This window comes from Chionomys nivalis, chromosome 15 (genome assembly GCF_950005125.1).
Source record: "Chionomys nivalis chromosome 15, mChiNiv1.1, whole genome shotgun sequence".
NCBI lineage: Eukaryota > Metazoa > Chordata > Mammalia > Rodentia > Cricetidae > Chionomys > Chionomys nivalis.
The window spans coordinates 50,056,508-50,082,035 of record NC_080100.1 but is presented as its reverse complement, the minus strand read 5'-3'; the positions used below and the strand labels follow the sequence as shown (position 1 = coordinate 50,082,035).

Genomic DNA, 25,528 nt, shown 5'->3' with positions numbered 1-25,528 from the left:
GTGTCTAATATGCACAAGGTCCGGGGCTCAGTTTCCAGTACACGTGACAGTTCACAGTCACTAACTCTAGGCACCATTCCGCACAGCAGACAATACAGTATCAGACTGAGAAGCACAGAGGAATTACTCTCTCTCCCTTTGGAACGTAACACTCTTGTTCTCTTTCTGCCATGCCGCAAATAACCAAGGCAGTTCACACGTAATTTTATAAACTATGACAGCATATTTCTAATAGCAGCATAAATAGAGTTTGGAGACAGGCTGAGCATTTGCAGTGTGATAAACTATATATATCCCAGCAATACAAACTCCCCAAGGGCAAAAACAAGGGCAAGGAGCTAAAAAGCTATCAGGAGCTTTACAGGCCATGTAAATTAGATTAAAAATATCTTAGCTATGTCTACACTTAAAAAGCATGTTCCAATCTTCTGTTCTTTATTTTTATCATCATCATCATCATTACTTCTTGGAAAACATAAGAGAGAAAATAAATGAAACTGTTGGAGGCATTTTTCGTAGGAATTTCCTGGTATAGACTTTTAGATCAACACCCAATAAGAGACAAGAAAATGAAGCACATCTGTGCATGCGCATGTGTGCACATTTATGTATATGTAAATATATGTATATATTCATAAACACATATATGTATACGTGCATATATTTACATGTATTTTTATATATGTCTATACATAAATATTTTCCCCAATACCTAGCCCATTGCCTTCCTTCCACATGTCCTCATCTGTAAGAAGTGAGGAGAGAGTATCTTAAAAAGGAAGGGCATTAACTGGAATGCTTCACAGCTCCCTCTCACTCTTCTTCCTGCTAGGAAGAGGGCTTTTACAGCCCCGCCCTTCAACATTTAGACTCGAGTAACCAGGACAAGGCACTACATGGACATCCCAAAGTGATTCCTAGTAGTTCACTAACCTACTTTTTTATTCCAAAGAGAAAACACATTGAGAACAGAAAATAATTCCAACATAATCTTAATTCCAAGTATTGACAGAATTTATTTTAAGTAAATTCTTTGGGTTTAGAAAATATGAGATAAAATTCCCAAAGCACACAATTCAAACAATGTGAGTGCAGTAAACACCCCCACACCACCAACCTCAGCCATCCAGGGGGCAGAGATACACACCACCAACCTCAGCCATGAGGGGCAGAGATACATGCCCCCCACACCACCAACCTCAGCCATGAGGGGCAGAGATACACGCCCCCCACACCACCAACCTCAGCCATGAGGGGCAGAGATACACGCCCCCCACACCACCAACCTCAGCCATGAGGGTAGAGTTACACACCACCAACCTCAGCCATGGAGGGAGCAGAAATAAAAGAAGAGCATTCATAATACTTTAAGTACTATGGTTTCCTAACTGATTTTAAAATTCCCTTCGGTCTTCAGATACAGATTTCTTTTCCTCTTTACATGTTCTTTGTTTTGTTTGTTTGTTTTCCAAGAGAGGGTTTCTCCATGTAACAGCCCTGGCTGTCCTGGAACTCACTTTAGAGACCAGGCTGGCCTCAAAATCACAGAGATCCACCTGCCTCTGCCTCCTGAGAGCTGGATTAAAGCCACCACTGCTAGCTACATCATCATGTTCTTAATTAACCAAAGTCTCATTCCATCAGTCTTAATTTTTTACTGCACTTGACATGATTTCTGCAATGCCAGGGATCAAGCTCAGGGCCTTACACATGGAACATAATAAACTTTCCAAAGTTAAGGTACATCCCAGGCCCCTTTTCCCCCCATTTCTTATACATAGAGTTGCATTAATTATGCAAAGAAACAAAATTTTTTTAAATATAAATTACTAGAAATACATTCTCTACCTAATGAAAATAAAACATCTTAAAGAGTTCTGGTCAACCTCTTTCCAAAAACAAAAGAGACTGGATAGATGGCTCAGCAGTTCCAAGTGCTGCAGTGGACCCAAATGTCCTTCCACGCATAACCAAGTCAAACTCCAGCTCCAGAAGATCCACTCCCTTCTTTTGGCCTACACATACACAGGCATGCCTGTGTACACACAAACACATCATGTATATTTAAATACAAAAATTATAAATCATTTAAAACAAAACAAAAAAACCCTTTCAACCGTAATATGTACCTTAGCCCATATTTACCAGGAATGTAATTTAAGTTTGCAATTTAATAGGTGAGAAATTACTGAAGAAAACTGAATCTGTATGTGCCAATACACAAATTGTTTCTCTTTTGTGAACTGTGCAATGTAACTTACTACATCAGTTTCTGGATGAGCTAAACAATGTAAAACATTTTAAATATCTTAAATCTCCAGATTTATAAAACACCTACTTCTAGTGACTGATTTTGTGATATTAAAGCACTGTAAAATGTAAAAATTTAAAGAAAGCATTACCCTTTCATCATTTGCTGTACAAGATCCTGGCTCCTTTCTTCTCTTCTTCAGCTTTTTATCTCTGCTTGGTTTTGTGCTGGCCGTCTGGTAAGGCTGTAAATCTACTCGAGAGTGAAATTGGTATCGACCACTTTCCACATCACAGTAGTAATAAATCCCAGTGGAAGGATCATAGTATAGCTGGTTTTCCTTTCAAAGTCAAGAAAATTTAAGTTTTATTCATGTATAATGAAAAAGAATAGAAAAATAAATAAAAATGTCAAACACATTCCAAAATAGTGACTATATTTGTTTTAGTAAGTATAGTATTTTTAGAAAATAATGAATTAGGAAAAAAAAACCTTTAAATTCTCAAAAATATTTTATTAATTAATAACTGCTCTGTTTTCCTTAGTAAGAAAAAAATTAATCTTAATTGCATCAAATGAAACTGTCATTGTTTACGGTGTTTTGCTTTATAAGAAATAACAATTTCATATAGTCCAACTGACCACATTAACAAAAGAATAAAAGGACCTGTTTTGAAGGCATGGAAATTAAGGCACAAATCAGAGAGCGGAAAATAAAATCAACCTGGTACCAAACTCCCAAACCTCTTAAAGATACAAAAAAAAAAAAAAAAAAAATCGACTTTCAACATTTAATAATAAAAATAAAGAAATCTGGGGAGGAGTAACTTGTGAGAAACTGGTAAACAACTATCTTCACTAGTTTTCTATTTTTTTCTTTGAAGGAAAACGAGCAAGGAGAATAAAACACTGAAAAACAGAAATATTTGAAATGAAAGATATCTCCATTTATAGTCAGCCAAACTTTAAAAACAACAGAGATCATCATCAACATACAAGACCACAGGAAGAACTTCAGGGATGGGAGCCCACTCCTCAGCCCACAAGCATAATTTTTAAATGCCAATTTTTACTTTTCTTACTTCAGCTTGGCCTTCATTTTTGCTCTCAGGCAACTAAAAATACAACAGTGCGGAATAGAAAAGATCTGAGATACTCACAGAATCATAATAGAAACCAGTGCTGTGGTCAAAATACAATCCCGTGTTCTCGTCGTAAGTAAAGCTGGTCTGCGACACAGCGGCTTCCGCTGCAGCTCTCAAGCTTTCCGCTAGCGAGGAGCCTTCCAAGGCAGGGCCCTCGGTGGCTAACACGGAGGCACTCTCCTGATGAGACAGAATCACACAGGTGACACAGCAAATCTAAAGCGCAGGATTTAGAGCAGTGTTTCAGTTTGTTTTCAGTTTGTAATGGGAATAGGTAGCCATCAATTATAATCTGAACCATTTTTAAAAAAATATTTTCGAGTATTTTTCTTTTCTTTTTTTTTTTTTGGTTTTTCGAGACAGGGTTTCTCTGTGGTTTTGGAGCCTGTCCTGGAACTAGCTCTTGTAGACCAAGCTGGTCTCAAACTCACAGAGATCTGCCTGCCTCTGCCTCCCAAGTGTTGGGATTAAAGGCGTGCACCACCACCGCCCGGCTTTCGAGTATTTTTCAATTTAACCTTGACTCTGAATTTTTTATTTTTGTTTTATTTTGGAGAGCTGAGGATCAGACAGGGCACTGCACATGAGAGGCGGATGCTGCATTTACCCTCAGAATCTTAATCTTGTCTGAGTTTTAAAACCACTAAAGTAAGATGATAACAATTATTCAAAGTTAAATGTTTGATAACACAGGGAAGCAGAGACTATGAAATACTCCCTAAACAATGATCTAGTTGTTAAATATGTTCAAAGATAAAAATATTTTAAAACACGAGATGGAGGAGAAAACTCTAGCTTAAATGAGATATATCAGATAAAGGTTCATAATTCAAACACTGTAAAACCAAATTCAGGAAAACTCTAAATAATGCTGAGGGTCCTCTCCTAAGCTACGTGTCTTTGCCTCCTCAAGCCGCCGTCCGGCAATCAGTCACGGATCAGGTAATGCAATTTGTTGAGCCAAGTCGGCAGTTCGTAAAAGACTCAATTCGGCTGGTTAAAAGATGCACCAAGCCCGACAGAAAAGAATTCCAGAAGATTGCCATGGCCACAGCCATAGGATTTGCTATCATGGGATTCACTGGATTCTTTGTGAAACTGATCCATATCCCTATTAATAACATTATTGTGGGTGGCTGAATGCTTTCTCTTCGCGGGAACTAGGAGCAAATGCGGGTGTGAGAAGCTTATGAAGTAAAAAGTTGCCTGTATACTTTGTGTTTTCCTTTCCTTTTTCCCTCCCCAAGAGGTTTTGTATTTCTAAACTAAAATAATTTCAAAATAAACATTTTTCCCATGACAAAAAAATAAATAAATAATGCTGAGGCACTTAATATAAAGGCCCTGAAGCTAGCAGGTGAGGGAGGAAGAGAGAAAGCTGCCTTTTACTTCCAGGTAGAGCCAGTTTGGGGACACATACCTTTAGTACTCAGTATATAGTGTGTGAGGACAGTTTGTGCCAAATTCAAGAGCAGTGTGGCAACATCGTGAGACCCCATGTCAAGATAACAGACACTTTACATATAAAGCATAAAACCCATTACTGTCCTTGTGTCCAGAGTCCTTCAAAGCTTTCCTATAACATGTGACTGTGGATGTGAGTGCCACTGCATGCACACGAAGGTCAAGGTCAAAAACGTGTGCCCTTGAGGAGGTTCCAGGGTTAGGAACTGGACTCAGGCTGCCAGGCTTGTACAACAAGCACCTTAACCTCCTGGGTCATCTCACTGAGCTCCAGGGTTTACGGACTGAGTTAAGATAGACTGACACATAGTCCTTTAGTTATGTTATGTAATCTAACAGAAAAACAATCACAACTAAAAACACATTACCAGTTCTGTTTTTTAGCAACCATAGCTGAATGTATAGATACAGATAAATACACTGGAGTCTGAGGCAGGACAACTGAGCTCAGGGGTTCAAGAACAACCTGAGCAACAAAGAAAAACTTTTATTTCAAAAGACAAAACAAAACCGATACTCTTTGCATAATCATAGGTAATACTGTTTATAACTCCTGTGTCCATCACAGTGGATCAAGGAATTCTGTCTTTCTCCATAAGCAATTTGAGGATAAATTCCTGGGCCTAGATTTCATGGTTAGCCTTTTATTACCTGTGAATCAGAGATGAAAGGATCCTCTTGTCCACATTTAACATAGTCTGTTCCGTCAGTACCAGCATGACTATCACTGTCTACTTGTGACTCGTCTTTAGTGGAAGCTTCAACATATTGACTATGCTGTACAGTTAGTTCTGTCTCTTTACTGGGAAGATTATCATCATTGTAATACGCCTGGTAACAGTAATCTGTAGCAAAGACATAGAAATGGCTGATGGGTGTATGGAAGAAGTTTAATTGCTAATTGCAAACCTTGCGTAGTGAACACAAAACAGCACCCATTGAAACACTGAGTATCTAGCACAAAACAGCACCCATTAAACCTGGTTACAGGCCAGACCAGATTAAAAGGGGAGAGAGACAGAGGTGGTTTACTGACTGGCAAATCATTAATTGTGATCAGTAAGGCGGGGAGGGGGATTTTCCCAGTACTGGAGAGCCTGAGGCAGGAGGTTGATAAAAATGAAGCCACCCTGAGCTACCCAGCGAGTTCCGGGCTAGCTTTATCTCCATATTGAAAACTCGACTCAAGCAACAAGAACAAAATACTTAGTATAGCAATGAAAACATATAGACATTAAAGAAATTACAGACATACTATATTTCTAGTTTGTCACCCATAAATTGACCAAAACAAAAAAAATAACCAAGTGATATAGAGAAAAATCAGTGTTATCAGAGTCTTCATATTTACACATTTTGTCTGTCTTATTTTTAAAGAAATCCAACTTCAGCATGTCATGAACTAGACAGTGAATACCTGAAATTGACCAAGGAACCTGGTTCTCTGTCTGGACTTCTACATCAGACGTCTTACTGTCTTCATTTCTCCCACAGTGGAGTATTTTACTGAGCTCTTCTACCTGAAAGAAAACAAAGCTTGAGGGAAAATGAACCATACAGCAATCTAGGAACACACACAGTGTTCTCTATCATTCTCATGACACCGCAGGGCATGTTTCCTGGCAGAAGTTGTAGAGCTGTGCCCAAAGCAGCCAGTTCCTTTTTGGTGACCCCACAATTCACAGGTTACGGTTTGGCTTGACTTTTGACTTTTCTCATCTCCCCCACCCCGCTTTTCTCCTTCCTTTTTAACACAGATCTCATTATTTTGCACAGCAAAATAACGAACTCACAGGCTCAACAAATCCTCTTACCTCAGCCTCCCAGACAGTTAAGACCAAACTGTGCATGCCCCTGCGACCCACTCAGGGTGTTCTCATGCTCCTAGGAAAACGCCCAAATCACAGCAGGGCACAGTGGGCCAGGCCTTTCAATCCAACAGGTGGCTAGCTGAGTTTTCAAAGCCAGCCAGGGCTACACAGTAAGACCCTGCCCTAAAAAAAAAAAAAAAAAAAAGGCAAACCATTCAAAAATCATCCCTCCAAAACTCTAGGAGCGGAGCTTGGTGGTGGACAGCAGCCCAGTGATCAGGAGGTCCTACGCTCAGTCTCCAGCAATGTAGAAAAAAAAGTCCAACTAAATACAGTTCAAATACAAATACAGGCAAGTTCTAACCCTAGCGTGGACAAAAACAAAGCAAAGGTTTATTCTCATAGTCTCAAAGGCCAAAAGTTCTTGCTTCAAAATTACACGGTTTCATCTGAATTCTCTACCACTCAGTGACACGGAGTTACTTCAATACAGCAATGCTATCTGTATGCTGTATGTACTCTATCCTCTGTTCCTATCACTAAATAACTATAGCAGAACGGAACAGTGAACATGACAGAGCAGCATTGTTCCTTTGTGTGCATTTTGCACTGAAGCACCGCTGCGAGATGCTATGCAGGCCCGGGCAACAGTGTGAGCATGCCCGTGAGTGGATGAGAACTGCCTCAATCCCTGTACTTCATCAGTCAGACAGGAGATCAATCTGTGTTGTATGCAAGAAACCAATGAAAAAGCTGCTAAATATTTGATGACCAGTAAGCTTAAACACAGAAAAAGCAGAGAGAGTAGTTACATAGAGGTTCACCTAGGCACTTTATGAATTGTGAGATCTGCTCTTACTACTAAGACTAGAACCAGGCCAAGGAAAACAAATTAGTGAAAACTGTTAAGGAAGGAGGCACTGGCTCTCAGATTCATCCCTGTCATTCACTCCCTACCCTAGAGGGCTGAGAGCCTTGCCCTGGTGCTGACCGCCTGCCACCATCACAGCTATGAACTGGAATACTTAGCATCTACCACATTTACACAGGAACTTTGAGGAACGTCTTAATTTACACAACTGCTTTACAGATTAGTTGTCCTGATGTCAATGTTACACACGAAATATCTTAAGAGACAAAGTAACTTGTGAAAGGCTTATTAAACCCCAAACCAGCACATATTATGGCTCTATTACGTCATCCCTTAGTCACTGCTCCAGAAGAAACTTACTCAAACGTTTGGGAAGATAGAGAGCCACACCCCACCCTCCTAGGAGGGAATGAATGAAGTGAATGCTGACTAGAAGGTAGCATCTCTCTCCCTCCCTCCTTCCCCCACCCCTGACATGTCTCTACACACTATCCAAACTAGCCTAAATATTTCTAGGCTAGAAATTAGAAGTGTAACTCTAAAGAATGGGTACAGAAGTCATTTCAACCCAGCAGCTACTTTCTGAGCTCGTTTAACAATACTATGCCAGGGACTGGAGAGAGAGAAATGGGATCGTAGATAAGAGCACTTGCTGTGCCCAAGAACAAGCTGGCTCGGTCTCCAGCACATCTGTAACATCAGAACTGTGGGTGGTAGAGCCAGGAGCATCTGTGAGCATTGCTGGCTGCCAGACTAGCCAAAAAAGTCAAGTCCTGGTGAAGGAAGAGACCCTGTCTCAAAGAAATGAGAGAGAAGAGAGGACACCTCATGTCTCTCTGGCTTTCATGTACACACAGGTAGGAATATACCAACACACATATGCACACACACACATACCACATAAAGAATAGTATGGCAAAGTTTGAGGACATTTCAGTATCTACCCTGGAGATGTAGTTTTATTAAGCATTAAATTATGGAGAACATATTAATTTGAAATTAAGTATCTGGAAATAACTTGTTAGGATAATATGCAACAATTCAATGGTCAAGCTAAAAATATATTTTTACGCACCACTGTCAAGTATTTATCCTTACTATAGGTTATGAAGATGAAACACTACTAGTATCTGTACGAAAGGCAGGTTTACTTCTCTACAAATGAACCCAAGACAATATGTTCAACTGTGTGTAAAATAAATTGTGTAACCTCTGCTGCACGCTATTAATCAACCAGATTTTATAAGCAATTGGGGTGCTAAAGGTAAGAAATGGGATTCTAAGCTCAGCCTTAAGCAAAGTCAAAAGGTTGGGGTGGGTGCTGTTTCATGCCTGAATCCCAGCCTGGGAGGATGAGACAGGGTGACCACGAGTTTGAGTCAATCGTGGTCTACATTCTGAACTCTAAGTCAGGTGACTACGAAGTGAGATTCCGTGTTCCAAACCTGGGGAAATAGAGACCAAATAATGCGAGCCCACAATCCCAGCACTTGGGAAGTGGAGGCCTGTACAAACACCGAACTTCAAGGTCATCCTCCACAGCGAGCTCAAGGCCCAAGTGAGCCTTTGCCCAACCAAAACTCAAACGTGACCTAGAAAAATAAACAAACACGCCCCATTGCCAGTGGGTCAGGTATCTAGACCGCGTAACCCTTGCTCGAATTCATTCACGCCTGCTCTGAGACAGTTGTCCAAATTGGCTTGCACTTTTCAGCGGGCTCGGAAGGTATTCGGGGTTTTTAACAGCTATGGGCTTTACTGATCTCAAAGACTCCATAGAGAAGCTCTGGCCCCGGCGGAGCGCGCACCTGCGTGCGGAGTTCCTGGTTATTGCTCTCGGCGCTCCGGTACAGCCGCTCCGTGTGCTGCAGCAGCTTCTCCACCTCCCGCACCTGCTTCTTGCAGCTCCGCAGCTCGCGCTCCAACTTCTCCACCTTCCGCCTTAGCTGCGCCAGCTCCGGCTCGGGAGAGGCGGGCGGCGGCGAAGGCGGCGAAGGCGCCTCGGATGCCATGCGGCCGTGAGCGCGGGATCCGCGGGCGCCCGAGGGCTGCTCACGCAGACACCGGTGCCCGCCGGCCCAGCGGCCACGGGAGCGCGCGGGCAGCGAGAGGCGGCCTCACGCCCGGCCTGCCGCGGCGGGCCCCGGCCATGGCGCTCCGAAGTCGGCGAACGGGGCTACGAGCTGGGGGACGAAGCCGAGCCCGCCCGGTCCGCGCGGCCGTGAGCCAGGACACCCGCCTGGTGACAGAGTCGGAGGAGCCGGGAATCCGAGGACCAACCGGAAGCGCTGTAGTTCCGGGATGGGCCGGAAACGCCGAGCCGAAGGTGGGTGGGGCCAAGGCGGAAAAAGGAAGCGACGGGAAGCTAGAAGGGTCTAGTAGCGCAGGTGCGCAGTTCTCTCTTCCCGACGGCCTAGAAGTTGCAGTTTACAGATTAGTGTTTATGTAGCCAAACAGCACTGTGTATCTTTACTCCCTGTTGTTTCCTTTGTTTTGTAATCTAGGGTTTTGAGTCAGGTTCGCGGAATGTTTCCTAATCCAAAGTTTCTTCTATTTTCCTTACAATGTGAACTTTGACATTTCGTGCTCTGCCGGACTATCGGGATTCACACATGGCATAGTTTTGTTAAGACTGTGTCCTTTGCATAGCTTTTTGCAGACCACCGTTGTCATCCGTCTGGTTCCTCTATCTATCTAAAAGTCTACTTTTGAGATCTCCGTCTTTCCCATTTGAGTATTGGTCTGTTCTCATAATACAACCATATAATTGCTTTGGTTGTATAGGATGACTTTTTATTTTTTATTTTTTTTAATTTTATTTCTTTATTAAAGATTTCTGCCTCCTCCCCACCATCACCTCCCATTTCCCTCCCCCTCCCCCAATCAAGTCCCCCTTCCTTGCCAGCCCGAAGAGCAATCAGGGTTCCCTGCCCTGTGGGAAGTCCAAGGACCCCCCACCTCCATCCAGGTCTAGTAAGGTGAGCATGCAAACTGCCTAGGCTCCCACAAAGCCAGTACGTGCAGTAGGATCAAAAACCCATTGCCATTGTTCTTGAGTTCTCAGCAGTCCTCATTGTCCATTATGTTCAGCAAGTCCGGTTTTATCCCGTGCTTTTTCAGACCCAGGCCAGCTGGCCTTGGTGAGTTCCCGATAGAACATCCCCATTGTCTCAGTATGTGGGTGCACCCCTCGCGGTCCTGAGTTTCTTGCTCGTGCTCTCTCTCCTTCTGCTCCTGATTTGGACCTTGAGATTTCAGTCCGGTGCTCCAATGTGGGTCTCTGTCTCCTTTCATCGCCTGATGAAGTTTAATATTCAGGAGGATGCCTATATGTTTTTCTTTGGGTTCACCTTCTTATTTAGCTTAGGATGCCTTTTTAAAAAAATCTGAATAAAAATACTTATTTTTATACAAAGTAACCATGTAACCCAGCTATACCACTCCTGATTCCAAGTCAACATCACAGAGAAACTTGTTGCACTAATTACGGTCGCTAACTACAGAAGCAGGCAAAGTTGACCAACAGCAGTATTGGTGTAAAATCTGAGGATCGCGAAGGGAAAAGACCAAATCCACAATTGTTCAGTTAAAACAAGCTGTATTTTTGGGTGCATTTGGGGTTGGCCAGATGGCTGTCATGCCCTAAATTGGGACTTGAGAGAGAAGCCCCTGCTGGCCTCTTGAAGTTCCTTTTACAGGAGACATCAGGTGTTCACACAGGCAAGGGAGTTAGCTATTATACATTGTTAGAATAATACAATAAAAGGGAAGGAATGGGTAAGGATATACACCATGTGAATGGGGTGCAAATAGTTCACATCAGATCTAAGAAACAGGAACTTATTCTAAATTACAAAAAGAAACTTTAACTTGCAAGGACTTAACGCAGGCCAAACAGGAACTTGCTCTTAACTGTCTTAACTGCAAACAGAACCCTTCACCTGCAAAGTATATTGCTCCAGTTTCGGTCTCACATTGTAATTAAGGAAAATATGGCATAAACATATGCCATATTTATATGCCATAAATATATGCCATATTTTCCTTAATTACACTATATATAGTGTGATTTTTCAACAATGAAAAATAAAGTTATGTTATTTGGAGGATAATGCATACAACTGGAGATAATCATGTTAAAGGAATTAACCCAGTTCCAGAAAGGCAAATATCATGTATTTTTTCTTACATATGGTTCCTAGGTTTTATATTGATTCAAAAAAAATCATGTCTCTATCTGTGACATGGTATTATTATCTAGATATAATATTAATGAAATATAAATATAGAGACAATTATCTTCTATGACAAGAAAGTATAAGCAAGCTGGGTGGTGGTGGCACATGCCTTTAATCCCAGCACTAAGGAGGCAGAGACAGGCGGATCTCTGTGAGTTCAAGGCCAGCCTGGTCTAGAAAGTGAGTTCTAGGACAATCAGGGCTCTTACACAGAGAAACCCTGTCTTGAAAAACAAAACAACAACAAAAAAGAACAGAAAGAAAAAAGGGAGGAAGGGAGGGAGAGAGGGAGGGAGGGAGGGAGGGAAGGAAGGAAATGTAAGGGACTAATGAGGGGGAGAAGTGAAGTGATGGTAAAGGAAGGAATATGCTTGATGTAGAAAATGTATAAAAATGTCTTTATGCAATGTAGTATCATGTACAATGACTATATACAATGAAAAAATTTAAAACCTAGATGGAAATATCTATTTTTCATTTTGTATAATTTCTTCCAATGTGCTGACTCATGCCTGTAATTCAAGTCCTCAGAAGATGAAGGCAGCTGGGTTGACACAAGCCTGAAACAGAGTAAGCTCCTGGCCTGCCGAGGCTACATGGCAAGAGAAGCTGAGGCAGCAGGATCTTGAGTTCTTGTCCAGCCTGGGCAGCATAGCAAAATTCTGTCTCAAAGAAGAGCAGTAACAACAATAAGATACAAAGAGTTGGGCTTGGGTTCACTGCTTCAGCTGGTGCCATCATGTGTGGGCTATAAGCCTGTTCAGACTCCCCTGCTCCAGAATTTCACAGACGGGACCTCTGCCGCATGGCTACAACCATGGCTCCGTCTGTGCTAGAAATTGAAGAACTATGATCAGCCTTATGTTTCTGACTCTGACTCTGGATTCTGTCCCTGATGATGGAATGATGGATGTCTTCAAATCTCTCTCTCTCTCTCTCTCTCTCTCTCTCTCTCTCTCTCTCTCTCTCTCCCTCCCTTCCCCCTCCCACCCATCTTTTCAAGAGAAGGCATCTCTGTGTAACCACTCTGACTGTCCTGGCACTCACTGTGTAGACCAGGATGGCCTCAAACTCACAGACCTTTAAAGGGTGTGGTGTGCATGTATGCACATACAGACAAGGAGACTCACATGCATACACATAAAATCATTTTTAATTTTAAAAAATCAAAATTTCAAATGAGAAAATCAGGCAGATGTGTATTACTTACCTGTAATCTCAGTCCTGGGAGGCTGAGGCAGGAGGATGGAAAGTTTGAGGTCTGGGCTACATAGGGAGACTTGTAGTGATATTTTGGTTTTTGTTTTAACAAATAAAGCTTGCCTGATGATCAGAGTGCAGAGATAAGCCACTAGAGACTAGGCAGTGGTGGTGCACACCTTTAATCCCAACACTTGGGAGACAAAGGGAGCCAACTCTGTTAGTTCAAGGCCACCCTGGGCTGCAAGAAACAGATCCAGTCTGAAAGAGAAACAGAGCTCACACAAAGGTGACCCTAGTACTTGGGATCCCACGCCTTTAATCCCAGCACTGGAGAGGTGGAGACAGCAGTGATTTGGCTGGGTGGAGAGAGGAATACAAGGCGGGAGGAGACAGGAGCTCAGTGCAGTCTGAGGAGCAGTACCGTCTGAAGAGACAGTCTGCCCACAGTATCACCCTTTTGGTCTGAGCATTGGTTGAGGTAAAAACTCTAGTGACCAACTGCTCTGCTTCTCTGATCTCTCAGCCTTCACTCCTATATCCATCTCTTGAGTTTTTATTATTAAGAATAATTAGAACTCATGCTACAGAGACTACCTCAAAAAATAGGAAGGTAACATTTTTATTTTTCTTTTTTCTTTTTTATTTATTTATTTATTATATATACAGAGTTCTGCCTGCATGTATGCCTGCACAAGAGAAGAGGGCACCAGATCTCACTATAGATGGTTGTGAGTCACCATGTGGTTGCTGGGAATTGAACTCAGGACCTCTGGAAGAGAAGTCAGTGCTCTTAACCTCTGAGCCATCTCTCCAGCCCCTTGTTTTTGTTTTTCGAGACAGGGTTTCTCTCTAGCTTTGGAGCCTGTCCTAGAACTAGCTCTAGTAGACCAGTTTGGCCTCGAACTCACAGAGATCCGCCTGCCTCTGCCTCCCGAGTGCTGGGGTTAAAGATGTGCACCACCACCGCCCAACTAGGAAGATAACATATTTCTGTGGCTTCGTTGCAGTATCCTTTTCATAATTAGTGGTTGTTTCTGGAGCTGCTCCAGGGTTTTCTCATTTTTATCATCAATGACTGCTCTACTTCCTCCTTCTCCCTATTCCTCACTTTGTCACTTCTCTTTTTCTCTGTTTGCTTTTGATTTTTAAAAGTTTAACTGTCTTTCTGTATACCATCTGTTGATATGTCTTTCCCAGTCAGGATTCTCCAAATTAACAGAACCAACACAGAGGAAGAAATGAAGAAGACAAAGGGGAGGACGAGGAGAAAGAGGAGCAGGAGGGAGGAGGAAGGGGAAAGGAGAAAAGTAGAAATGACGTTGATTATACTCAATGGTCCCTTGTCATTATGGAGGCCAAGAAGTCTGGCCACCTGCTGTAGGCAAACTGGAGATGCAGGAATTCAGCAGTGAACTCAAGGGTTCTGAGCCTCGGAGTTTGGATAGTAGATCCAGCTGGAGTCTGAAGGCTTTAGATCCTAAGTGGCTCTCAACCTTCCCAATACCGTGACCCTTTAGTGCACTTCCTCATACTGTGGTAGCCCCCACCCATAAAATGATTTCATCGCTACGTCACAACTAATTTTGCTCCTGTTATGAACCATAATGTAAATACGTGATGTGCAGAACATCTGATATGTGATCCCCAAAGGGTTCACAACGCGCAGGTTGAGAACCATTGCCTTAGACTCAACAGGGCAGAGTCAGAAGCCCAGGGCTCCAGCTGCAGTAGGCCAGGTGAGAGTTTAGCCTTGCAGGGCTTGGTGAGCTGGCTGATGCTGTCCGGGCCTGGCGGTGCGGCTTCACTCAGATACTAAATCAGACACTCGCAGAAGCAACCTCATCCATACCCCAAAACTCACATTTCAGGAGATGCCTTTGAATCCCACGGCCCAGTGACGCTGATACATGCATTACACTTGAGAGGTCCTCTGGATGGCTCCAGTTTGGTTCTGTCCTGTATCCACGCTCTTCTGTGCATGATTGTGTGACTCTCCTCCCCAGCCAGAGAGAATCCCCTGCCACCTCTGAAGCGGTCCAGTGGGATGATGTGCCAGAGCAGACAAGAGGTTGGGGAAGTACCGCCTGCTGCCGCCTGAGTATCCTGCCGTCACTGTGGGTAGAAGAGGCTCAGGCATGTCTGCTGGTCTCAGGAGAAAGCGGAGAGACACAGGAGCAGATTTGTCCCCACTGAGATGGCCAGCTTAGCCCTGATAGCACAGAGGCTCCTGGGAAACCCGAGGAGCATTAGCAGTGCCAGTGGCGATCAGCCCACCTCCATGTCACTCCCGAGCTTAGGAGAATTGAGTGATAAGAGACAAAGTCCACTGGGTTTTGAGGGGATTTATGGGCAGCAGTAGCGAACAGATGCTCGGCCTGATTGAGAGCCATGGCAGGTGCCTGTGAGTCTCACCAGATGGAGTCCAAACAACTGAGATACTACCACAATCCCCAGCCATGGAATGTTGTCCACCCAACACAGCTTGATTTATATCTAATTTCACTCAGGGAGTCATGAATTTGGAATTTAATGAATAGCCACCTGCAGTGATTTATATTGGATCGGTGGATAGGCAGTTCTCCGCTACCAAGCTTACTGCTGGATGTCACATAAGGATATCTGGGGACTCATAACATTTCCATAGTAGTGATTAATGGTACCACATTACTTTGGTCAATTGACCATTACCTGTTTCTTTCCCTGGAAGTTTAAGAAAGGAATGGATGAGTGTAATGTTAAATACGGGAGTAAAGGTAATGGAAGCCAACCAGGTGACCCCCTCTGTTTACCCATACCTGAAATACATATATGTTCATGTTACAATTTTACAAGCATTTCAAAAATTACCAAGTTGAAAGTGGTGGCTCACACCTGTCATCTGAGCTACTCAGGAGGCAGGAACAGGAGGATCTCAGCCTTAGGAGGCCAAAGCCTGCCTGGTCAATATAGCAAAATACCTGTCTCTGAAACCAAAATGAAGGTTGACGATCATGGTGGTTTGAAAGAAAATGGCCCTCAAAGTAAGTGGCACATTAGGAGGTGTGGCCTTGTTAGAGGAAGTGTGTCACTGTAGGGGCGGGCTTTGAGGACTCTTTTTCAAACTTTTATCAGTGTGACAGTCAGTTGCCTTCCTGTTGCCTACAAGATGTAGCACTCTCAGCTCCAACACCACGTCTGCCTGCACACCGCCATGCTCCTCGTCATGATGATAATGGACTGAACCTCTGAAACTGTGAGCCACCCTCAATTAAATGTTTTCTTTGTAAGAGTTGCTGTGGTCATGGTGTCTCTTAACAGCAACAGAAACCCTAAGACAGGGATGTATATTAACTGTAAAATCCTTGCTTAGCTCGAGTCAGGATCTGCATCTGGGTCTTGAGCTATCATGAGGGTATCATCTGGGTAGAATGACATAGGTCACCTGTCTATAGGGTAGATAGGAAGAGGATTGCTGGGTCCTGGGCTGACCCATGTGGATGGGGTGATATCTAATTCCTATACTGGGAGGTGGGTTGTTAATACATTCACCTGGGCACTGGGGGTGTCTCTTCCCCCTTCCCCTTTTCTTCCTAAGGGGGCAGAAATATATATTAAAAACTCTATTATAATAATCTGAAATATTTGTGAAGATAAGAAAGGAATATAAAATTATTCAAACTGGGGGAGGGGAGTGGGGGAGGGGGCAATGTGTGGGAGGAGGGGAGGGAAATGGGAAACGGGGAGCAGTTGGAAATTTTAATTAAAAAAGAATAAAAAAAAATTATTCAAACTGACCAGGGATATGGCTCAATGGTAGAAGGAGTGCCTAACATGAGAAGATACTAATTTCAATTTTCAATATTATGATAAAAATGAAAATGAAGAGCCAGACATAGCCCCTCATACCTCTAGTCCCAGGAGGTAGAGACAAGAGGGTTCAGAGTTCAGAATTACCTCAGCAAATTAGAAACCAACCTCAGCTTCGTGAAACCTGGTCTCAAAAACGCAAAACAAACAAAGAAAATATTCAAAGGAAGCATTGGTTTGCTGTGACTGCTTACCTTCTTGCTGTTTCATAGCCCCATTGTTTACTGAAATGTATAGATTTCTCATTTAGCTTTAGTTTATGAAGATTTGATATGAGATCATGTGATTAAATAATTTTTTTTTTTTTTAGACAGTAGCTCAGGTAGCCTAGGCTGGCCTCCAATCGACCAGAAGTATGATAATGTTAAAATACTGGCTATCTAAGGAAGCAAATGTTGTTCCACATTCTGTGTCTGAACTCAGCTCCTCACGTCATAACAAACCCACAGAACTGTGCTCAGAAATGAGTAACTCCCTACCCCATCTCCTGTCCAGTGTCCCTGCCCCCGGGTTCCTCAGGCTCTGGCAAGAGGCAGTTGCAATATAACATGATGCATTGTGTGCTCCAAGGCATGACTGTTATCTGAAGAGTGTGTCTCCATCTTGTGGCATTGTGAATAGATACTAAGATTAAACTAAGACTCCAAATTTAGGTAGATTTTAGGGGTAAATGGAATGATTACTAGGTGTTGTGGTTGTTCTGAACACCTTGGTGATTTTCTGTAGGCAGAGACTGCTCGCTCATTCATTTCCCAGCCACCCAGACCTGATTACAATATGGTTTGGCCAATAGCTTATGAATATTTTTTAGCTACCTGTTACATCTTGAATTAACCTATTTCTGTTAATTTGTGTCACCATAAATCTGTGGCTTACCAGATAAGGTTTTGGTGTCATCTCTTTCTGCAGCTACATGGCATCTCCCTGACTCCACCTACTCTCTCTATATCTCTGTTTGGATTTTCTGCCTGGCTTTATATTGCTAGGTCCTAACATCTTCCTTGGGGGAGAGGGTGAAAATGTGTGACATCAACAGACACAGACACTGGGAGTCAAGTAGAAGATTTACAGCAGACCCATTTATTTAACAGCAAGGAAAAACATATATACCCTCTCAGCACCCAGGTTGGATGACAGTTGACAGTTAACAGTTGACATCTCATGCTCATCTCTTATTGGCTAGGCATGATCAGCACCTGTTGCTAGGCACTCAGGAAACACTGCTTCATAGTTCCTTATTGGCTAGGCACAGATAAGGCCTTTGACAGCTCCAGGAAGACTCTAGGTTTGCTCCTTTTGGTCTGGTAGGCCTTATCTTCCTACAGCTTTACTCTGTTAAGCTATTGGCTGAAAGCAGTTTCTTTATTAACCAATGGCAATAAAACATATTCACAGCAATGAGAGGGGAATCCCACATCACCTCCCCTTTTCTGTCTAATTAAAACTTTAACATAGCAAGATTACATACAACAATAGTTTTAAAAAATAAAGCAAAGTCTTTAAAGAAACAGTGAAAGTAATATAAAAGAGTAGAGATAGTCATAGATTAAAGGAGTAAAGAAAAATAAGTCACGTAAAGATGGAATATACACAGAATGTCTGGATTATGCATATTATTGTGTTTTCTTTGAATTTTTGACTACAGAGAGATATTTGATCCTGGAGACTGCAAGGCTAAACCAACGTAAATATTTTAATGGTATCTTGACTTCAAAATTTAGGCCTAAGGATATATTGCTTTGGAAAAGAGGTTCTACTTTTATTTTAACAGAGGATGAGAACCTGTAGATTCCTTCCAGAATAATGTGGTTTGATGGACCAACTCCCTGGAAAGGTCTCCATAATACTTTGCTCCTCAAATACTTTGTCCAACAAAAAAATAAAAATAAAAATAAGTTTGAAAAAAAACTATGCTCAAATTCTCAAATATTGTTTATAAATGTCTGTTTTCATTTCAAGGTGAATATGATATAGAGATAAATATATTGCATTGGTATGGATCTTGGTCTATTGATAAAATTTAAGATCAATTTTGTTATATGTATTTCTGCTCTTGTTTAAGGTGTTGTGTTTGTAAAGCTTATTAAAAATGTATAGGGTAAAATACAGATTAATAAATAGTCATTTATAATAGTCAAACATGTAGTCATGTTAGTTAGGTTTTCTAGATGTACAGAAATATATTTCAGATGTATAGGGATTCTTCAACCGTTTCAAAGACATACAAAATATGACATTTAAAATATGTTAAGAACTTAGACTTTTTTCGACAGTGAGACATGTCTGCTGCTGACAGCACCAGTTACTTCAGAGAGGTTGATGGGCATTGAAGAAACTCGTTATGGAATTTGTCTTCAATGTAACAAGGATAGCTATTTGGGCAAGAAACTATTTTTGCTTGGACTGCTTGATGGTATGCTGTATAAACTGGACATGCAGGACCCACAGAAAAATGACTGCTGAACTTGCCTAAAGAAGGTGAGATTGTCCTTCAGGGTTTCTGCTTCATGAAAGAGTCTGCCAGACATTCTGCAGGACACAGGAGAAAGTGACTGACAAACTGCCAATATAGGCAAAACTGTCTTTCAAATTTCCTGCTTCATGGAAAAGTCTGCCGGATACTATGGGTCTGTAGGCTGAAGATTGGATACCCCTGTGTTACAGAAGAACTTTGGGTGACTTGTCCAGGCAGCGAGATATCTCTGTCAATTCTAGAACTTTGGAAGTTGCTTACAATGCACTTCCTGTTTACTTAGGTAATAATATATCCTTCTGGGGTCTTTGATGGAGTTAAAGAATAGTTATAATTATAGTTTTCCTTAGTTATGTTAAAAAATAAAATAGATATAATTATTGTAACTATAATTTTTGTTTGATGCTCATTTTGTTATATGTAATTTTACTATGTTAAAGTTAAAACCCTTTTATATAGACAGAAAAGGGAAGGTGATGTGGGATTCCCTTTGTATTCTGTGAATATGTTTTATTACCATTAGTTTATAAATAATCTGCTTTGGACCTATGGCAGGGCAGAATAGAATAAGGTGGGAATTCCAAGCAGAGATAGAGGAGAAAAGAAGGCATAGTCAGGGAGATGCCATGTAGCTGCAGAAGGAGACAGATGCCCAGAACTTTTACCAGTAAACCATAGCCTCATTGCGATATACAGATTAATAGAAATGGGTTAATTTAAGATGTAAGAGTTAGCTAAAAGTATGCATAAGCTATTGGCCAAAACAGCATTGTAATTAATACAGTTTCTGTGTTATTATTTGTGTCTGGGCGGCTGGGAAATGAACGAGCAGTCTCTACCTACATTTTTCCACACACTAATTTTACTGCATCTAAACACATGAGCATGTCTAAGCTCAAGGCTCAGGAATGGGAAGGAAACTACTGGGAGAAAGTGACAAGCCCTTTGATTTAGTGCTTTACCCCAAAGGATACACCCTAGTTCTATGAGGTACACATTAATGCTGTCTAGAATAGGTTGAGGTGACCCATTTTTTCATGTAAATAACTATCCTGACTTTTATTAACATAAGAAGGAAAATTTATGCAGGAGTACCAGTATATGTGAAAATGCCAATTTACACAGAGTTGGCCTGGAATACACAAGCCTTTAGCCCCAGAACTTGGGAAACAGACACAGCCTGATCTAACAAGTTTGTGTTCATAACTCTGTGAGTTTGAGGTCAGCCTGGTCTACATAACAAGTTTCAAGCCAACTAGGGCTACAAATCTGGCTAGAAAGAGAAAGCAGGTCTCTTGATGACAGAAAACCAGGGTGATGAGATGGAAAGGCAAGGGTATAGAATTTACCCAGACATTAAGAGGAATAAAACAAGGTTCAGGGATTCTAAGTAGAGTTGGGATTCTTGCTAAAAGCTGGCTAAGCTGGGGTCTGTTTGAGAACAGGGCTCAGGAGAGGCTGCCCCAATTGAGTGAAGTACAGCCTCTGTCAGGTTCCACGCACAATCACATCCCAACTTTAAGTTCACAGAATTCAGAGCATACTCCCGAGGCTGCATGAAGCCCAGGCAGGCTAAGGGCTGCAGATTCAAATGTCAATCTCTGAACATTCTCATATGCTCCTACTTCACTCACCCTCCCAGAACCTGGATGGCCATTTCCTGTGATTTTAAAGATAAGTCGGCCAGTAGAGGGATGATGCTGGTCTTCCTAGTCAATGTGGGTGGTTGGAAACCATCAGGACCAGTGGAGGGATGATGCTGGTCTTCCTAGTCACTATGTGTGGTTGAAAATCATACGGACCATCATCATTAGTCATTCTCTATGGCAGTTAGGGGATCTGGGATTATTTTTTCTTCCCTTTTGGAGACTGTTTTGGGTCAGGTTTATTTATTTGCTTGTTTTGTTTGCTCGTTATTTATATTACTAAGAAGCCAAATAAGAACAGAATTCTATTCTGAATAGCTCTTTTATATGCATATGAATCACCAGATTGGGTGATCAGCCAACAACTGGAGCATCTCTTGTTTTTAGTTTGGTGTTAGTTGAGCACAGTAGGTCTCTAGGGGTCCTGTGATGTTAGTACCTTTAAACATGATCCTTAGTGCTAAACAAATGAACCATATGCCAGGGGAATGTTTTAATCTCTATTTTTGTAGATACCAAATATGTAAGATGTGTTAGCTTGTAAATATTAACTCTTGGAAGCCTGTTCATTTCTAATAAGAGACAGAGAGGGGGTGGGTCCCAAGGGGAGGGTAAGTGGAGAGGGACTATGAGGAGTAGAGGGAGGGGAAGCTATAATCAGGATATATTGCATGAGAAAAGAATCTATTTTTAGTAAAAGAAAAAAATGTAAAAAATATAATAATTGTTATGTATTCTGAGAATTATATCATGTGGGCATGTTCTCCAACAGTTCTGAGGTAAATAGTACCTTACTATTTACCCTTATAATGTGCTCACAGTACCCAAATCACTTTCCAGAAGGGTGTGTGAACATGCCTAGAATTTCAGTAGTGTGTGAGTCACTCATGCATTTGGCAATTAGAGTATCTCTTTGGGTGTTGGTCCTTGTTTTCCACCTTGCTTGAGACAGTTTTTCCAATTTCTTGCCCCAAATCTGGGCTGAAAGGACTGCAAGAATGTAGATGCCTCGCCAGGTGAGACTTTCCTTCAGCTAATCATTCTTTTCTGCGGCTGTCCATATTTCACCAAAAGGAAGTCCAGGGACGGACACATTTTCCTGGGTCTTTCAGTCTCCATTTCTGATAGCTTTAGTGTATCATAAAATTTTATTTGAATAAATTTGTTTTTCTGTGTTTCTAAAAGACCAGATAGTATTTTAAGGTCAACTGGGTCCTATTCAGGGTCTGGCTCCTGTTTTTACTTCTCTCTTTCACTGCTTCTCGCTCCTCCAGGTTTTAAACAGGTGAAAATCACCTTCACTTATGGGCTAGTTAGACCCCAGCCAGGTGGTGGTGGCAGTGGCAGTGGTGGCGTGCATCTTTAATCCCAGCATTCACTCAGGAGGCAGAGGCAGGTTAATTTCTGAAAGTTTGAGGCCAGCCTGGTGTGTAAAGTAAGTTTCAGGGCAGCCAGGGCTGTTACGTAGAGAAACCCTGTCTCAAAAAACCAAAAGACAAAAAACAAAGAAACAAAACCAACCCACATCCAAAAGCACACAGAACATGGTTTTCCAACATCTGTTCAGGAAATATGAATAAAAGCTTGCGAGTTTGAAGGTAATGTACTTTGGTTGACATTGTGGAGATTTGGGGAGAATGTAAACAGACTTGGACCAGTTGGTTGAAGCCTCCCTACTGGGCCCTGGGGGCCAATGCAAGCTCACCAGGCAACAACAACAACAACAAAAAGCTGAACATCTCCAAGCAAGGAGAATACAGCAGCAGCTTCTGCTGGAGAGCTGTGGGAAGGGTCAGCAAAGGTGGAGGGTGACCCCTGGGAAAAGAGCAAAGGGAAGCAAGTCACAGTTGCAATCAGAGACAGAAGACAGAATCATATACTTAAGAAAAATAGTTAAGAATATTACTGAAAGTGCATTTGCATAAGCGGAGCATGACACGCAAGTGCACGGTTGGTGGAATCAAATGAATCACTAGTGTCCGTGCGTCACTAAGACCTCATGATGCCACTGCCGAGTTTCTGGACACAGCAAACATCATCAGGTTGAAACCTCACTCTGATGGTCATCCCGAGACAGAATGTGAAATAAATGCAGCTGCATTTCCTGTATGATAGGAAACTCAAAGTTAATATATTCATTCACAAATTAACTCACCAAACTGACAACTAACCTGGTTTTTCTTTAGCAGAAACTGAGGCTTGGCCATAAGAGGGGCAAAGACTCAGCCCCTGTTGCCCCCTGAGGAATTTGGTCTCCAGTTTTGTTTTGTTTTTAAAGATGTGCCTGCATGAATGCCTGCCAGAAGAGGGCACCAGATCTCACTACAGACACTTGTGAGCAGCTATGTGGTTGCTGGGAATTGAACTCAGGTCCTCTGGAAGAACAGTCAGTGCTCTTAACCTCTGAGCCATTGCTCCAGCCCCATTCTTCTCCTGTTTAGGGACCTGCACCAGATAAAGCTGGATCCTTGACTGGATCCTTTGCAACAGAAAAGGATTTCAGGACAATCCGGGTGGAAGCTTAGTTGGAACTTCTTAAAAGATGTCTCTAGCGCTGAAGAGTTGGTTCAGTGTAGCAAGGGCACTTGCTGGTCTTGCAGAGGACCAGAGTTTAGTACCCAGAATCCCTTCCTTCTCACGCACATCCACAGTTCTAGTTCCAGGGCATCCAATGCCACCTTCCAAGTCCACAGGTTCATACAAAATACAAATACATACATGCAGGCAAACCTCATCCATTTAAAAATAATTTTAAAAAGACTTCTTCACTATACTTAGGAGAAGGTTACAGGCTCCCCATTCTTATAAAAAGCGCTGCCACCCAGAGCTCAGTTGCGTACACAGCTGGACTGTGCAAATGCATCCTAGCAGCTCACGGGTTCTATATCCGACACCCTCTCCTTTTCCTCCTTTCCTAGTTAGTCCTGTGTGACTTGGGAATGGGGTAGACAGAGGCCGGAATAAAGAGAAATGGTCCGTACAGACATCAAATATAAACAGCCCTGAGGTGAGAAGGTTTGAAGCCTGCCCCAGCACCAAGAGGACAATCCATGACTTTCCTCTGGTTCTGCCTCCCGTCCCTTCTCTCCCAGACCCCTCTTAGCATGGATTTAACAACATTCTACTTGTTTGAAACGTCTACAAGCCCCTGCAATGTCCTCTGATGGGAACAGCTTCTTTCTCTGTGACTCCCTAAGTTATCTCACGTTGGGGGTGAGTGCCTGACTCAGTACACTTATGAAGAGCAGAGACCTCATTCTGTGAGTGTTTCTCCAGAGCCTAACACAACGGCAGACACCGGCAATGCCTCAGTTATGTATGTGAATGACTCCAGGAAAACTCTGCCGGTTCTTCCCATGATATCCCTGTTGGTTCCATGTCACGCTTCTAGCCGGTTAGAACAGCAGCTAATTTCAAGTAGGTAATGCATGCCAAAGTTGGGAAGAGTATCTGTTTCACACATTCCTGGATTGTCAGTTTCCGGCTTTGATCATCTTTTGAGTATCCTTTTTGCCCTTAACCAGAACTTTTCCACCAGGTCTCCTGATTCATGTGACATCCAATCAGGTCACTAGCCTGCACCTATGTCTTTCAGGTCAGATTCAAAATTCCCAGAAGAATGTAGTTAATCCACTCCAGCTATCGCGGCTTGGCTATCATTTCTCATCTTATCGGCTGGGACCAGTTGGTGGGGTAAAGGTCTCTGTGACTGGGAGCTGTTTCTGTGACTTCCAAATTGTGGGTGGTTGGTGAGTAGGGGTAGGTAGAGGAACCCTCCTCTTTTTTATTGTGTTCTGTAACACAAGGGTTCTGGTGCATGGAATTTGCCATGTGGTGGTGGTGGGTGTTGAAAACAACTGAGTCCAGCTGGGCATTGGTGGCACTCGCCTTTAATCCCAGCACTCGGGAGACAGAGGCAGGCAGAGCTCAGTGAGTTCTACAAAATGAGGTCCAGGACAACCAGAGCTGTTACTAAGAGAAACTCTGTCTTGAAAAACAAAAGACAAAAACAAAAACAAAAGCAGAGTTCAATGCGTATATCTCTCCTTTTCTTTTCTTCTTCTTCTTCTTCTTCTTTTTTTTTTTGAATCTGCGTCTCATGTCTCTAACTGGCATTATGTAACCAAGGATTCAAAACGCCTTGGAACTTTTGATCCTCCTGCCTCCACTTCATTTGAACTTCTACTTTTCGTGCCTCTACCTCCTGAGTAGTGAGATGATAGATATGTGCCATCATGCGGGTTCATGCAGTGCTGGGTTCAAAGCCAAGGCTCTGTGCATACTAAGCAAACACTCCATCTACAAACATCTCAAGCCCCCTTAAAACATTTTTAAGTTAGCAAAATCTTCCTAAGCTAGAAAGATATGAGACTATTACAGTAATCATTTCGAAAAGTCTCGCTTATTTTTTCTCCACAAAGCTGGGGCAACAGTTGAGGCATTGAGTTAGATCCTCAACATTGTGTTTAGATCCTCAAGGGAGTTTGGGACCTGGCATGCTACTTCTCACTTGTCCAGCAGGTGGCAGGCTTCTCAAACATAAATGCTTCTGAGAGCCCTCAGAGCTGACTAGCTCGGCT

At 42.4% G+C, this 25,528-nt stretch overlaps 2 protein-coding genes across 2 annotated transcripts in view; one reads left to right on the top strand and one right to left on the bottom strand.

Annotated features, from left to right (window-relative positions):
- The window catches only part of Aggf1 (angiogenic factor with G-patch and FHA domains 1), a 30,431-nt gene extending 20,600 nt beyond the window's left edge, over positions 1–9,831 (bottom strand). The window contains exons 1-5 of the mRNA XM_057789648.1: positions 9,351–9,831; positions 6,278–6,380; positions 5,512–5,705; positions 3,412–3,576; positions 2,403–2,591 (exon numbers count right to left, since the gene is read on the bottom strand). Coding sequence (XP_057645631.1) covers positions 2,403–2,591; positions 3,412–3,576; positions 5,512–5,705; positions 6,278–6,380; positions 9,351–9,554 — 855 coding nt within the window. The 5' untranslated portion in view covers positions 9,555–9,831. The remainder of the gene's footprint in view (positions 1–2,402; positions 2,592–3,411; positions 3,577–5,511; positions 5,706–6,277; positions 6,381–9,350) is intronic.
- LOC130887657 (protein transport protein Sec61 subunit gamma-like) lies at positions 3,661–4,692 on the top strand. The gene is made up of 2 exons (XM_057790202.1): positions 3,661–3,670; positions 4,310–4,692. The coding sequence occupies exons 1-2, from the start codon at positions 3,661–3,663 to the stop codon at positions 4,534–4,536; spliced, it is 237 nt and encodes a 78-aa protein (XP_057646185.1). The 3' UTR covers positions 4,537–4,692.
- Positions 9,832–25,528: the final 15,697 nt, after the last annotated feature.